The sequence below is a fragment of the Corythoichthys intestinalis genome, chromosome 11 (genome assembly GCF_030265065.1).
Source record: "Corythoichthys intestinalis isolate RoL2023-P3 chromosome 11, ASM3026506v1, whole genome shotgun sequence".
NCBI classification, from domain to species: domain Eukaryota; kingdom Metazoa; phylum Chordata; class Actinopteri; order Syngnathiformes; family Syngnathidae; genus Corythoichthys; species Corythoichthys intestinalis.
Genome location: NC_080405.1, coordinates 55,123,664 through 55,140,699, shown reverse-complemented (window position 1 = coordinate 55,140,699; position 17,036 = coordinate 55,123,664). Strand labels below are relative to the sequence as shown.

The 17,036-nt window shown below is 41.1% G+C and overlaps 1 protein-coding gene across 1 annotated transcript in view; it reads left to right on the top strand.

The window, feature by feature from the left end:
- Positions 1 to 17,036, top strand: part of LOC130923705 (polycomb group RING finger protein 3) — a 60,576-nt gene that overhangs the window by 23,060 nt on the left and 20,480 nt on the right. Inside the window, exons 2-3 of the mRNA XM_057849620.1 lie at positions 6,501 to 6,612; positions 13,690 to 13,807. Of these exons, the coding sequence (XP_057705603.1) occupies positions 6,598 to 6,612; positions 13,690 to 13,807 (133 nt within the window). The 5' untranslated portion in view covers positions 6,501 to 6,597. The remainder of the gene's footprint in view (positions 1 to 6,500; positions 6,613 to 13,689; positions 13,808 to 17,036) is intronic.

The following is a 17,036-nucleotide window of genomic DNA, read 5'->3' as shown; positions in this document are numbered from 1 at the left end:
GACACGCTTATCTTTGTACTCCTCACCTGGTCGCCGCCACACATGCTTGAGACCATCGGACCCAAACAAATTAATCTTCGTCTCCTCAGACCATAGGACACGGTTCTAGTAATCCATGTGCTTTGCTGACAAGTCTTCAGCAAACTGTTTGCTGGCTTTCTCGTGTACCGTCTTCCGAAGAGGCTTCCTCCTGGGGTGACAGCTAGAGCTGAAACGAGTACTCGAGCAACTCGAGTTTAAAAACTGATCCGAGTAATTTTATTCACCTCGAGTAATCGTTTATTTTGACAGCTCTAAGCATCACGTTTTGCTCGGACTACTTTTAATGCGGGACAACGTGCTGTCACGTGCGGAGAGGAAGAAGGAAAAAAAAAAAAAACTTACTGCAGCCGACAGCCGCCACAAACGACGCCGGCGTTGCTAAATACTAGCCTGCACGATGCTACGTTGGTACAGGTAGCGTCTGATGCGTCTCATAGAGATCACATGTATGTTGAACTAGATGCGAAATGACAGACTCGGCCGCGTCTGGGCAGCGTTAGTAAAGGGCCGCCATCTTAAAGCAGTAGAGTGCTAAGCGCTAATAAATAAGATTAACGTTACTGTCGCTACTGCGGAGGGCTAGGTTTCAATTAATTATGACCACTGTCGATGCGTGTCTAACGTGTCTTACATACAGGCTTTAACATAACATAGCATTGTGGAGTGATGAGGGTGTAAAATAAAAACTTAATCATGCTAACTATCAATTTTAGCTCAGTAGTCATTGCTGGATAAAACACCCAAGTAGCGCTGGTCCCTAATGTGCTCCAATACAGCCTGTATCATACATTTATTTTGAACATTGCAAAAACTCAAAATCCTATCAGGACTTACAGTTTAGACTAACTTAAAACTTAACTAGAACTTAAAAATGGCTTGACACAAAGAGAAATTCAATTGAAACATGTGGGCAAAAATCCTAACTTTTAAGTGATGTGTGTTATCAAGCGTAACGGCATTTTTAGGTAAGATACAGGCGTGCAATATTATTCGGCCCCTTTACTTTCAGTGCAGCAAACTCACTCCAGAAGTTCAGTGAGGATCTCTGAATGATCCAATGTTGTCCTAAATGACCGATGATGATAAATAGAATCCACCTGTGTGTAATCAAGTCTCCGTATAAATGCACCTGCTCTGTGATAGTCTCAGGGTTCTGTTTAAAGTGCAGAGAGCATTATGAAAACCAAGGAACATACCAGGCAGGTCCGAGATACTGTTGTGGAGAAGTTTAAAGCCGGATTTGGATACAAAAAGATTTCCCAAGCCTTACACATCTCAAGGAGCACTGTGCCAGCCATCATATTGAAATGGAAGGAGCATCAGACCACTGCAAATCTACCAAGACCCGGCCGTCCTTCCAAACTTTCTTCTCAAACAAGGAGAAAACTGATCAGAGATGCAGCCAAGAGACCCATGATCACTCTGGATGAACTGCAGAGATCTACAGCTGAGGTGGGAGAGTCTGTCCATAGGACAACAATCAGTCGTACACTGCACAAATCTGGCCTTTATGGAAGAGTGGCAAGAAGAAAGCCATTTCTCAAAGATATCCATAAAAAGTCTCGTTTCAAGTTTGCCACAAGCCACCTGGGAGACACACCAAACATGTGGAAGAAGGTGCTCTGGTCAGATGAAAACCAAAATTGGAACTTTTTGGCCACAATGCAAAACGATATGTTTGGCGTAAAAGCAACACAGCTCATCGCCCTGAACACACCATCTCCACTGTCAAACATGGTGGTGGCAGCATCATGGTTTGGGCCTGCTTTTCTTCAGCAGGGACAGAGAAGATGGTTAAAATTGACGGGAAGATGGATGCAGCCAAATACAGGAACATTCTGAAAGAAAACCTGTTGGTATCTGCACAAGACCTGAGACTGGGACGGAGATTTATCTTCCAACAGGACAATGATCCAAAACATGAAGCCAAATCTACAATGGAATGGTTCAAAAATAAACGTATCCAGGTGTTAGAATGGCCAAGTCAAAGTCCAGACCTGAATCCAATGGAGAATCTGTGGAAAGAGCTGAAGATTGCTGTTCACAAACACTCTCCATCCAACCTCACTGAGCTCGAGCTGTTTTGCAAGGAAGAATGGGCAAGAATGTCAGTCTCTCGATGTGCAAAACTGATAGAAACATACCCCAAGCGACTTGCAGCTGTAATTGGAGCAAAAGGTGGCGCTACAAAGTATTAACGCAAGGGGGCCGAATAATATTGCACGCCCCACTTTTCAGTTTTTTGTTAAAAAAGTTTAAATTATCCAATAAATTTTGTTCCACTTCATGATTGTGTCCCACTTGTTGTTGATTCTTGACAAAAAATTAAAATTTTATATCTTTGTTTGAAGCCTGAAATGTGGCGAAAGGTTGCAAGATTCAAGGGGGCCGAATACTTTTGCAAGGCACTGTATATATATATATATATATATATATATATATTTTAATAAGATCTAAAAGTTTTTTGAGTAAAAGCAGTGAATTAGTCTTTTTTTTAAAATTCTAGTTACATCTGAGATGCAATTGTTAGCTGTTTTCAACAATATACATCGAAAATAAAGACATTGATTGACTGAAAATGGTTCAAGATTAGATGAAATGTCTTGTTTTCTCATGTATATTTATAATTGCTCTTCACCTAAAAATATATTTGTTTTATCCGATTACTCGATTAATCAATAGAAGTTTCAGTCGATTACTCGATTACTAAAATATTCGATAGCTGCAGCCCTAGTGACCGCCATGCACACCCATTTGATGTAGAGAGCGGCGCATGGTCTGAGCAATAACAGGCTGACCCCCCACCTCTTCAATCTCCGTAGAAATGCTGACAGCACTCCTGCGACGATCTTTCAAAGAAAGCATTTGGATGTGACACTCAGCACCTGCGCTCAACTTCTTTGGACGACCGACCCGAGGCCTGTTCTGAGTGGACCCTGCTCTTTTAAAACGCTGGATGATCTTAGCCACTGTGCTGCAGCTCAGTTTCAGGGTGTTGGCAATCTTCTGGTAGCCTTGGGCCACCTTCATTTAGCGCAACTATACATCTTTTAAGATCCTCAGAGAGTTCTTTGCCATGTGGTGCCATGTTGGAACTTTCAGTGACCAGTATGAGAGTGTGAGAGCTGCACTACAAATTTGAACACACCTGCTCCCTATGCACACCTGGACCTAGTAACACTAACAAGTCACATTACATTTTGGAAGGAAAATGACAAGCAGTACTCAATTTGGACATTTAGGGATGTAGTTTCTAAGGGTTGTACTCACTTTTGTTGCCAGGGGTTTAGATATCAATGGCTATATTTTGAGTTAGTTTTAGGGGAAAATAAATTAACTCTATTATATGAGCTGCACTCAGACTACTTTTCATTGTGTCAAAGTGTCATTTTGTCAGTGTTGTCCCATGAAAAGATATACTTAAATATCGGCTGAAATGCGAGGGGTGTACTCACTTTTGTGATACACTGTACAGGGGTAGACAATAAGGGAAATTAGCCTTTTTAAGTTCACTGGCCCCACTGTCAAAACCACTGGCCCAGGTCAAAGCATCAGTGTTTGAACCGATAATCACGAAGAACAATTTGCTTGAATAACATGAATAACATTTTTTTGCGGTGTATTTAATCAAAAGTGCAGCAAAACGGTGCAAAAACATGAATCCTGTGCAAGTAATCATGGCATTGAATGAACTTTCTATGGTCGTCAGTGTCAAGCATTGCAGGGCAATTTGGGGGCATTTCACATCATTTCCTGTTGCTTTTCTGTCGCCTTGTTTTCCTTTTGGGGCATTTACGGGTCGCTTCCTGTTAATTTTGGGGTATTTCCAGGTCACATCCTGTTGATTTTGGGTTACAGAGGCATTTCACGTCATTTCCCGTTGTTTTTCAGGCACTTCCTTTTCCTTTTGGGGCATTTACGGATCACTGGTTTTGGGTTACTGGGGTATTCATGTAATTTCCAGTTGATTTTGGATTACTGGGGCATTTCACATCATTTCCTGTTGATTTTGAGTCACTTCCTTTTACTTTTGGGGCATTTACGGGTCACTTCTTGTTGATTTTGAGGTAATTACAGGTCACTTCTTGTTGATTTTGGGTTACTGGGGCATTCACGTCATTTTCTGTTAATTTTGAGTCACTTCTTTTCCTTTTGGGGTAGTACGGGTCACTTCTTGTTGATTTTGGGGTATTTACAGGTCACTTTCCTATTGATTTTGGGCTTTTTTGTGTCATTTTTTTGGTATGTGGCAAAATTGATTTTGGCATGTGCCTTTTTTTGTCTGTGGCAAAATGTATTTTGGCATGTGGCATTTTTTTGCTATGTGGCAAAATTGATTTTGGCATGTGTCATTTTTTTGGTATGTGGCAAAATTGATTTTGGCGTATGGCATTTTTTTTTTTTTGCCATGTGGCAAAATGTATTTTGGTATATGGCATTTTTTTTGGGGGGGGGGGGTATGTGGAAAAATTGATTTTGTCACGTGGCAAAAAAATGCCACATGCCAAAATCTATTTTGCCACATACCAAATACCACTTTTCGTTCTCGAGCCATTTGGGCATCGAATGAACTTTCTATGGCCGTCAGTGGCAAGCATTGCAGGGCAATTTGGGGGCATTTCACATCATTTCCTGTTGCTTTTCTGTCGCCTTGTTTTCCTTTTGGGGCATTTAGGGGTCACTTCCTGTTAATTTTGGGGCATTTCTGGGTCACATCCTGTTGACTTTGGGTCACAGAGGCATTTCACGTCATTTCCCATTGATTTTCAGTCACTTCCTTTTCCTTTTGGGGCATTTACGGATCACTGGTTTTGGGTTACTGGGGTATTCATGTAATTTCCAGTTGATTTTGGGTTACAGGGGCATTTCACATATTTCCTGTTGATTTTGAGTCACTTCCTTTTACTTTTGGGGCATTTACGGGTCACTTCTTGTTGATTTTGGGGTACCTATAGGTCACCTCCTGCTGATTTTGGGTTACTGGGGCATTCACGTCATTTTCTGTTAATTTTGAGTCACTTCATTTTCCTTTTGGGGCAAATACTGGTCGCTTCTTGTTGATTTTGGGGCGTTTGCAGGTCACGTCCTATTGATTTTGGGCTGTTGGGGCATTTCATTTTATTTCCTGTTGATTTTCATTCACCTTCTTTTCCTTTTGGGGCATTTGCAGGTCCTTTCCTGTTGATTTTGGTGCATTTACAGGTCCTTTCCTGTTGATTTTGGGGTACTGGGGCATTTCACGTCATTTTCCGTTGATTTTAAGTCACTTCCTTTTACTTTTGGGGCATGTACGGGTCACTTCTTGTTAATTTTGGGGCATTTACAGGTCACCTCCTGTTGATTTTGGGTTACTGAAGGGGAGGTGACTCCAGAATGTCCCCAAACGAGTAGGTAGTGACTCAAAATCAACAGGAAGTAAACGGTTACTGAAAAAGAATCGACTCAGTAATGTCCCCAAATGAATAGGAACTGACTCAAAATCAACAGGGAGTAACCTGTAAATCCTAAAGTGAACGGGACGTTACCTGTAAATGCCCACTAATGACTGGCTGTGAGTGCTCTGATTACAGTGCCATTGACAGCGAGAGACGTCCAATCCAGTCAAAATGAATTGGATATCCATCCATCCATCCATCCATCCATCCATCCATCCATCCATCCATCCATCCATCCATCCATCCATCCATCCATCCATCCATCCATCCATCCATCCATCTGTAGCACTGTAACAAAGCCCATCCATCCATCCATCCATCCATCCATCCATCCATCCATCCATCCATCCATCCATCCATCCATCCATCCATCCATCCATCCATCCATCCATCCATCCATCCATCCATCCATCCATCCATCCATCCATCCATCCGTTCTTCTAATAACCCACCCATCTGTAGCACTGTAACAAAGCCCATCCGTCCGTCCGTCCATCCATCCGTCCACACACTCATCCGTCCACACACTCCATCCATCCATCAGTCTATCCATCCATCCATCCGTCTATCCATCCATCCATCCGTCTATCCATCCATCCATCCATCCATCCATCCGTCTATCCATCCATCCATCCGTCTATCCATCCATCCATCCATCCATCCATCCATCCATCCATCCGTCCATCCATCCATCCATCCATCCATCCATCCATCCATCCATCCATCCATCCGTCCACACACTCCATCCGTCCACACAGTCCGTCCGTCTGTCTGTCCGTCCATCACAGTCAATGGGAGCAAATGACTTAATACTTAAATAGATACATTTAAAATCCCAGATTTTTTTTTGTTTTTTACTTGATCCTCTGAAAATGACGTGATCAGGCCTGATTTTCGTTCAGGTGATTGAGTTTTGGCACGTTATGTCTTTAAAAACACCAGTTTTTACTTGATGTCACTGCTGTGCTTATCTACATAATATTAGTTCATATCATAAATTTTCGGTTTTGTTTTGCTCCCCAGGCTCGGATGAGAAGCTCTCCATGATGTGGAGCTAACGCCACCGGCTGCTCAACCCAGCAGGAATCGACGTGGACGCTGAGACATCCACAGCCAACGCATGGCGGTATTAGGGGTAAGGACTAGGGCATCCTGATTACATATCGTCACACCTGAGTCACATATTTTTGAAGACATGCCAATATCAAGTCCCGATCCGATACCTTGGCAATGTATGGCCATTGGCCATACTAAAAAAAAGTCAAATATTTTCGTACTGCAGAGTACGGGCTTAAAATACAGCAGTTTATTTTAACGAGGGTGTGAGGTAGTGATGGAGAAACCGTAGCTTTCTGAAGCGGTGAATCAATTTCAAACAATGTGTTGAAATGGTTCAGTGTTATGAAGCATTTGCCACGAATCGGTGTGGTGAGTCACGACACTGCTTCACCACTGCTTTCTGTATCACTGAAGCAAATGTGTTGAAATGGTTCAGTGCTACGAGGCATTTGACACAATTTAGTTTGATGACATCTGTTGGACAAAAATATTTTGAACTTTCATATAACCAAGTGTCATCTGAGCAACTAAATATGTGGGTCGTATGGTGGTTACATACTTTGCCTAGTGTGCAAGCAGTAGTGGGTTCGACCCCTAGCATGAAATTTATTCTTTATTCTTCCCCAGATTAATTAATAATAATAATAATAATAATAATAACAAAAAAAAAAAAAAAAGCTGTTTTGTTACTTTTAAATGAAAAACGGAAATGCTTGTGGAATAGGGAACTCTTGATGGTAGGTGTATATGGTAAATGGGAATGCTAGTGACACTGGGATGGGGATTTGGGTGTTTCACACATTTTTATTTAAAAACAAAATCATCTCAGCAGCATTTGGTTTCAACCGGTTCCTCTTTTTGCTAATGACCTCTCCATCTTTTGAGAATATTCTCACATGGCACGAACAAATATACAAACTGGCAGATAGACAAACAAACACAAAAACTGACAAACAGACACAAAAACTAACTTGTGTGTGGGGGGGTGCGTGCGTGTGTGCGTATTATATAAATCAGTGTATAGTGTGTCAATGAATGCCTATACTATGTGCATTTGCAAATTAATCTAATGTGTAATCCAGACATGTCCAAAGTCCGGCCCGGGGGCCAAATGCGGCCCGTGGTCAAATTTCATCCGGCCCCCAGCCTCTGTCATAAAATCAATAACATCTGGCCTGCACACAGACTTAATAAATTGGTCAGCAGTACTGCAACCAGCATATGAAGTAGCTTACACACGAAATGCTTCTCCTCATTTACCCACTAAAAAGCAGCAGCACTTTAACCCTTTATTGCCAAATGTATCACATTTGATACACCTAAAATTTAATGATTTTGAGACTAATTTAGAATTTTGACATTTCTTTTTGAAAAAAAGATGGATGCAAGTCAACACATGCATCTGCAAGTTCCATGAGAAAAAAACGTGATTTAGCATGGGTTATAGATATTAGAGCACTTATTACACATATTCATTTTGACTTTTCTTTTTACAAATTTGAAAAATATGTTTCATTGGGACCTTATTTTTCAAATTTTGGGATTCTCTGATAATTGCTTCATGTTGCAAGTATTTAAGGGCTAAGCAAAATTACTCCGTGTGACCCATTACTTCCATTTTCTAAAATGGCGACAATCAACAAAAAAAAAGAAAGTTGACTGTGACGGCCGATGCTTCAAGGATAGGTGGAAATTGGACTATTTCTTCACTAAAATACGCAACAACTGTGTCTTGCCTCATTTGTAAAGAGACACACTGTTTTTAAAGATTTAAATGTGAGGCGATATTACCAAGCAAGACACGCCGACATGTACGACAAGATTACAGGGAAAATACGCAGCGAGAAATTGAAGTAACTTGAAGCTAGTTTAATTTCACAGCAGTAGTATTTCGCAAGAGCCCGAGAGTCGAAAGAGAACGCCACAAAGGCTAGTTGCGGGATGATGATGTTGAAATTCTTCATTAAAAAAATAATAAAGCAAATGTGACACGCTGAATGCCTTGCTAAATTTTGCTTAAATATATTGTTCTCTGTAAAGGACGTCAGCCAAGGTTGGCCCCCCACATTTTTACCACGCCAAATCTGGCCCCCTTTGCAAAAAGTTTGGACACCCCTGGTGTAATCTGATCTAATTTCACTTTACTCTCCCTCGTTCTCAATGTGACGTAATGCGCGCAAAAGCTCTCCTCACAACCCACAACATTTTGAGGGATATATCCCTTTTTTATAAGAATTGTGAGTTTGACTGACTCGACCCCTCGCTTACCTGAGTGACACGTTCACGGTCACGGCCGACACGCGTGTGACATCACATCGCTTTGCTTTCGCGGCCAGGTGTTTTTCCACTGAATGAAGCGAGACATCAGTACAACTTATCGGAATACTTGTTGCCGCGAGCGCTCGACATTTGTCGGGCGTCTGCTTCGAGTGTGACGTCACGAGCTGTTCCACTGGATCCAGCGAGACATCGGGACGACTGATTCGTGATACTTCAGCCGCGAGCGCTCGACACTTGTCTCGAGCGTCTGCTTCGAGCGTAACATCACTAGTGTAAGGGCAGAAACTGCTTTTTCAGCCTTGTCTGTGTTTTCCGCCTAAAACAACATATGGAAAAATTACATACATTCACTTTAAACAATGTGCATTTAAACTATCAGGGAAAACTTGACCCCCAAAAATCATTAAATCAACTTAATTATCCCCCTCCAGAATGGTAGGTGCCAGATCTTACACAGCTGTGGTCGTTACCTCAAATTAGAAAATAAAATCCAGTAAACATTCAGACAAATATTAACTAAAGTGTGCACCCATTAGAAAATACATGTCCCAAAAATATCACATAAAAAATTAACTAAATCTTGAAACATTAAATTGTGGTAGTGGTAGCCACTACAGTTTTGTTGAAATAAGTCAATGTTTTGGCCACTCTGGTGCGCTTTTTTGGCTTTGTGCCGCCTTCCCCGTTTGCATACAGAGCGTCATTCTCAACTTTCCACGCATATATTTTGTTAACCCTTCATTAACCCGTTGACGCATTTAAGTCATCGATGACGTCGACTCGTCGGGACAGCTCTAGTCAGGAAATCATTCTGCAAAACAAGCTTTAAGTTTACCACTAGTAGACACCCAACGCATTTGAACTGGTAGGGTGGCAGTGTCGTTCATTCGATGCAATCCCTCCCACTCGAAACGGATTGGACGGCTACGGTGGTCAGTGGCAAGCAATTAGTTTAATCCGGGGGCATTTCAGGCACTTCCTGTTGATTTTGAGGCATTTATGGCTCACTTCCTGTTGATTTTGGGTTACACAACATAAAGTGACCTGGGAATCTCCTCAAATGATTAGCCAGCGATTCAAAACTCAACAGGAAGTGCCTGTAAACGCCCCAGAAATCGGGAAGACTGACTAAAAATGCTTTTGGTTTCGAATGAACAAACGTTCATTCTGTCCCAGTCTAAATGGATTGGGCGTCTACGGCTGTTAATGGCAGCCATATAGTTAAGAGACACTATTGTGGTGGAAGATTTTGGTAGTCACTTGTTGGTTCATTTTTTTCTTTTTTAAACATTGAAACCTTTTTAAAGCGATATATCGATTCTCGGTGGGAACACATCGAAAACCTTTTGGGTTACAAATTATTGCGAAACATCACCTTTTGATATATTGTCATATAGGAGTGTGACAAAATATCGAAATGGTGATATATCGTGATACTTTGTATCCCAAAAGGTTATCGATATGCTCTTGCCAAGAATCGAGATATCGTTTTAAAAAGGTGTCAATGTTTTAAAAAAAAAAAAAAAAAAAAAAAAAAAGGATCCAACAACTAATGGTACCAAAATCTTCCACCTTAATAGTGTCTAAGTTAACTCTAAGGCTGCGATTGACGGTGCTCATAGCCCAATCCATTTAGACTGGGAACGTTCGAAACCAGAGCATTCACAGTCATTGTGTCTGATTTTGGAGTGCATATCCGATGTGAAGCAGTGGCTAGCGCAAAACTTTTTACATCTTAACGAAAGCAAAACTGAATATATTACTTTTGGCACACCTTCTATGTTAAATGCCCTTGAGCCCAACCCTGGCACTCTGGCTCCCTTTTTTAAAACACATGTTAAAAATCTCAGAGTGATATTCGATTGCAGGCTCAACTTTGAAAAACAGATTAGTTCTGTTGTAAGAGCAAGTTTTTTCCAGCTCCGTCTCTTGGCCAAAGTGAAGCCTTTTCTTACTCGCCACGACCTGGAAAAAGCAATTCACGCTTTTATAAGCTCAAGGCTGGATTACTGCAACGCACTTTATGTTGGTCTTTCTAAATCCTCGGTTTCTCGTCTCCAACTTGTTCAAAATGCTGCTGCTCGATTTTTAACAGATACACCTAGACGTGAACATATTACCCCCGTGCTATCATCGCTCCACTGGCTTCCAGTCCATTTTAGAATTGATTTTAAACTTTTACTGTTTGTTTTTAATTCTATCAATGGCCAGGCTCCTTCTTACTTATCAGAAATTTTAACCATCCGTAACTCTGGCAGGAGTCTTCGCTCTACCGGCCAACTTCATTTGCAAGTCCCAAGGTCCAAACTCAAACAGTGGGGAGACCGATCTTTTGCGGTTGCTGCACCTAGGTTATGGAATAGTCTTCCCCCTGAAATCCGCACCACTACAAATTTGGGCCTTTTTAAATCTCGTTTAAAGACACACCTTTTTAGACTCGCCTTTCCCCAAGATTAGTTTAGCCTGGTTTTATTTCTTTAGGGTTTTTAATGTTTTCGGATTTTATCTGTTTTATTGTTTTGTTTGCTGTCTGACTGATCTTGATTCGCTGTTTCGTTTCTTTTTTCTTTTCTTTTCTTCCTAATGTCATTGTATAATACTTTCCTGCCTTTTATTTACTATGTGCCATATTTGTCTTTGTTGTAAAGCACTTTGGGGACCTTTCGGGTTTTGTAAAGGGCTATATAAATAAATTTGATTGATTGATTGATTGATTTTCAGGGCATTTACACGTTACTTGCTGTTCATTTTAGAGCATTTACAGTGGGGCAAACAAGTATTTAGTCAACAACCAATTGTGCAAGTTCTCCTACTTGAAAAGATTAGAGAGGCCTGTAATTGTCAACATGGGTAAACCTCAACCATGAGAATGTGGGGGAAAAAAAACTGAAAATCACATTGTTTGATTTTTAAAGAATTTATTTCTAAATTAGAGTGGAAAATAAGTATTTGGTCACCTACAAACAAGCAAGATTTCTGTCTGTCAAAGAGGTCTAACTTCTTCTAACGAGGTCTAACGAGGCTCCACTCGGTACCTGTATTAATGGCACCTGTTTTAACTCATTATCGGTATAAAAGACACCTGTCCACACTCTCAGTCAGTCACACTCCAAACTCCACTATGGCCAAGACCAAAGAGCTGTCGAAGGACACCAGAGACAAAATTGTAGACCTGCACCAGGCTGGGAAGACTGAATCTGCAAGTGATGTAAAGAAATCAACTGTGGGAGCAATTATTAGAAAATGGAAGACATGCAAGACCACTGATAATCTCCCTCGATCTGGGGCTCCATGCAAGATCTCACCCCGTGGCGTCAAAATGATAACAAGAACGGTGAGCAAAAATCCCAGAACCACACGGGGGGACCTAGTGAATGACCTATAGTAGCTGGGACCACAGTAACAAAGGCTACTATCAGTAACACAATGCGCCGCCAGGGACTCAAATCCTGCACTGCCAGAAGTGTCCCCCTGCTGAAGCCAGTACACGTCCAGGCCCGTCTACGGTTCGCTAGAGAGCATTTGGATGAGCCAGAAGAGGACTGGGACAATGTGTTATGGTCAGATGAAACCAAAATAGAACTTTTTGGTGGAAACACAGGTTCTCGTGTTTGGAGGAGAAAGAATACCGAACTGCATCCGGAGAACAGCATACCCACTGTGAAGCATGGGGATGGAAACATCATGCTTTGGTGCTGTTTTTCTGCAAAGGGACCTGGACGACTGATATGTGTAAAGGAAAGAATGAATGGGGCCATGTATCGAGAGATTTTGAGTGAAAATCTCCTTCCGTCAGCAAGGGCATTGAAGATGAGACGTGGCTGGGTCTTTCAGCGTGACAATGATCCCAAACACACAGCCAGGGCAACAAAAGAGTGGCTTCGTAAGAAGCTTTTCAAGGTCCTGGAGTGGCCTAGGCAGTCTCCAACCCCATAGAAAATCAGTGGAGGGAGTTGAAAATCCGTGTTGCCCAACGACAGCCCCAAAACATCACTGCTCTAGAGGAGATCTGCATGGAGGAATGGGCCAAAATACCAGCAACAGTGTGTGAAAAGCTTGTGAAGAGTTACAGAAAACGTTTGGCCTCCGTTATTGCCAACAAAGTATTGAGATGAACTTTTGGTATTGACCAAATACTTATTTTCCACCATGATTAGCAAATGAATTCTTTAAAAATCAAACAATGTGATTTTCTGTTTTTTTCCCACATTCTGTCTCTCATGGTTGAGGTTTACCCATGTTGACAATTACAGGCCTCTCTGATATTTTCAAGTGCGAGAACTTGCACAATTAGTGGTTGACTAAATACAGTATATTTTTTTAACCGTTCATTAACCGTCGACGGGATGTTGTGCTCGTCGACGCATTTACGTCATCGATGACATCAACTAGTCGGGAAATCATTCTACAAAACAACTAATAAACAGAAAAACAACCCATTTGAACTGGGAGGGTGGCAGCGCCATTCATTCGCTGCAATCCCTCCCTCTCCAAATGGATAGTACGTCTACGGCGGTCTATGGCAAGCAATGAGTTTAATCTGGGTGCATTTCAGGTCATTCGCTGTTGATTTTCAGTCACCGCCTGTTGATTTTGGGGCATTTATGGGTCACTTCTTGATGATTTTGGGTTACAGAACAGGGGGTGACCGAGAAATCTCCCTAAAGGATTGGGTTACAAAGTATTGTTCACCTTTTGATATATTGTCACACTGCTCCTGCAGAGATGATCATTTTTGCACAATACTATCCTATCCTCTTCTCTCTTCTTCCACAAGATGGCAGTATTACTTCATTATTATCAATGGAGCCAGCGTCTGGATGCTGTTACCATGACTACAACAGGGAATCTTACTTTATCTCATGTTTTTCAGAACCCCGACATGCTGACGAGGAAGATCAAGCTCTGTCACATCAACGCCCACATCACGTGTCGGCTGTGCGACGGCTACCTGATCGACGCCACCACCGTCACGGAGTGTTTGCACACGTGTATGTACAACGCACACGCTGACACGAACATGCACATTCCTCTCGTGTCCGCTAGAGAGCGTCCTAGCACTTCACACAGACTTCCCAGGAGTCTTTCCAAAAGAGACATTCAGGTCACGTCGGCCCACTGCAGCTGTCTGACTGCAATCGAGCTCTCATTTGAAGCAGCGTCTCTCATAGAAGACCGGTCAAGCGTAGAGAGGTTTGTTGTAAGAGGGGCGCTAAATCATCGCCGTGCCGTTCAAATGTGTCGCCGCGCTTGGAAAGGGGAGAAGTTAGATGTAATGCAAAAGCTACCTTCTATAATATTCCTTTTTTTGCCACAAAACATGGGATTTTAGACTAAAAAGTGGAATTTCTAAACGCTACTCGCCCTACAATACTTGTCCAGATAACATCATTCATACGTTAAAGAGCATACGACAGGAGAAAAAAAGTCTTAAATAGCATTATTATGTGAATTAGAATCATATTTTGAGACGATTCGACTATATACAACAATTTAGCAAAGCGCAGATGACGAGAAATTAGTTTTTTAATCTGCCGGTTAGCCACGCCTACCATTATAGGGCTCAAGCGTCCCCAACAGGTGGATGACGTCAGCGGGAGATTGGGTTCATCGGTTTTACTATACAGCCCATTGAGGTGGGGAGGAAAACGCGACGAAGACAGCCGCAAAATGTCATTGTTTCAGTCTCTCTACTCCAATATTTTTACAGGATATTCTTTTTATCCAAGTATTTTCCCCAACTGCTAAATAAATGGCATGGTCATGACAAATAACAGTCTTGTGCTAAATGGAATATGAAATAATTAGGGCTGTCAAAATTATCGCGTTAACACGCGGTAATTAATTTTTTAAATTAATCACGTTAAAATATTTGACGCAATTAATGCACATGTCCCGCTCAGACAGTATTCTGCCTTTAGGTAAGTTTTACAGCAAGGTTTTTTGTGCTGTCTAACAGCGAACTCTTGTGGTCGCTTTGCGACATGGTTTGTTGTTTTCTTGCCAGTTAAATATGGCTGCACGACGTCTCGGGCTGACGCCTACGTTGTAATGTTGTGCTTATATGATCCTTGGACAAGATTTGTCCGTAAGTATGGTTGTTGTGAAGAATGTACATATTATGTTAGTAAGCGAAATGTTATATTTTTTGTATGAGACACTTTTTGTTTATGTTTAGTGAACCTGTAAGCTAACGTTGTTGCTAATGCAATGCTTGTGTACTTTTTTTTGTAGTTTTACGACTGTCTAGAGAGGACAATGGTTTGAGGCTATTTTATTAATAAATCAGATGAAAAAGGAAGAAGTCTGATTATTAAGGCGTCGTTCACTAGCTGTCTAGCTTTGGGAAATAGTAGACGCTTCAGAGTGAGGACACCATAGACAGATTTAAATGACAGTAGAGTGAAATGCCCACTACAGTCCTTATGTACCGTATGTTGAATGTATATACCCATCTTGTGTCTTATCTTTCCATTCCAACAATTTATTTTACAGAATATATATATAATTTACAGAAAAATATGGCATATTTTATAGATGGTTTTTGAATTGCGATTAATTAAGATTAATTAATTTTTAAGCTGTAATTAACTCGATTAAAAATTTTAATCGTTTGACAGCCCTAGAAATAATAAAAACACACTTATTCAGGACAGCATGGCAAAATTACTCCATAATGGTCAAAAGTGTCGACTTCAACTTTACTGTCACACCTCCCGAACAATATTTTATGACATCTAAATCGGACATATGTCATTTCCCTTCCCCGGCTTCGGATAATGTAAACAAACCAAGAGGCGTGACAGCTAGCCGACATGCTAACCCGAACTGAGTGATGTTTCAAAGTAGGGTTGTTCCGATCATGTTTTTTTGCTCCCGATCGTTTTAGTTTGAGTATCTGCCGATCCCGATACTTCCCGATCCGATTGCTTTTTTTTTTGCTCCCGATTCAATTCCAATCATTCCCGTTAATTTTTCCCGATGACATACATTTTGGCAATGCATTAAGAAAACAATGAATAAAACTCAATAAACAAATACAGTACATAAGTACTGTATTTGTTTATTGTGACAATAAATCCTCAAGATGGCATTTACATTATTAACATTCTTTCTGTGAGAGGGATCCACGGATAGAAAGACTTGTAATTCTTAAAGGATAAATGTGACTTTGTATATTGTGACTAAATATTGCCATCTAGTGTATTTGTTGAGCTTTAAATAAATGATACTGTAGCCATTTAACTTATACCCAAATGCATGATGGGAAGTGCAACCATGACTGTGCGCAGTGGTACCAATTGATATATCTTCTCTGCGTTGGGAAATGCCAAAATTCACTCTACTCATTTTACGCTGCCTTTTAGCTCTATATATATGTAAAACGGCGCCATTACAGATTGAACACGACAATGCGTGAGAGGGTAATGCAGAGCATGCGTTAATTGCATTAAATATTTTAACGTGATAAATTTTTTTAAAAATTAATTACCGTCATTAACGGGATAAATTTGATAACCCTTAACCTTAAGCCTAAACTAAATACTCTGGATGAGTGTAACATATTACGTCTGTAACGTTAAATACAATTAGAAACCGATTTAATAAAAAAATATATATATATCTTGAAAAAAGGCATGTCCGATAATTTTTTGCCGATTCCGATACTTTGAAAATGACGTGATCGGACCCGATCGATCAGGATGCCTCGGGACATCTCTATTTCAAAGTCTTCGAAGCGGAAAATCACACATAACTAGCCCGGATTATTTGACATGACGACTGGGTTGTCGATTGTCTTCGCGGATCAGCAAACCATCCGGCGGAGAGCAATTTACAGCTCGTTTCCCGGAGGAGGGCGGCTGCAGTTGTTGTGCAGCTAACGTGCAGCTAATGTGCATGAGGAGAGCTTTTTACATGCCTATCAATGATCAAACGTAAGTAGTCCTTTGTTTAAAGAAAGTTTGTAGTGTTTACTTTGTAATCGCCGTATTCGTATTTGACATAATACAAAACAAGATGTTTACTCACTTCCTCGTAAGTCCAGTGGTCCCACAGTAGTAGGGCTTGTTTTGGCCAATATCCACGGTGAATGGGAACCTTTTGAAACTCCAAAAAGGCGCACACGCCTCTCCCTCATACAGCAAGATTTTTCTGCAGCCGTTTGGCTGGCGTGATGCGAAAAATAAACATATTAATCTGAAAAATCAGCTGAATCCT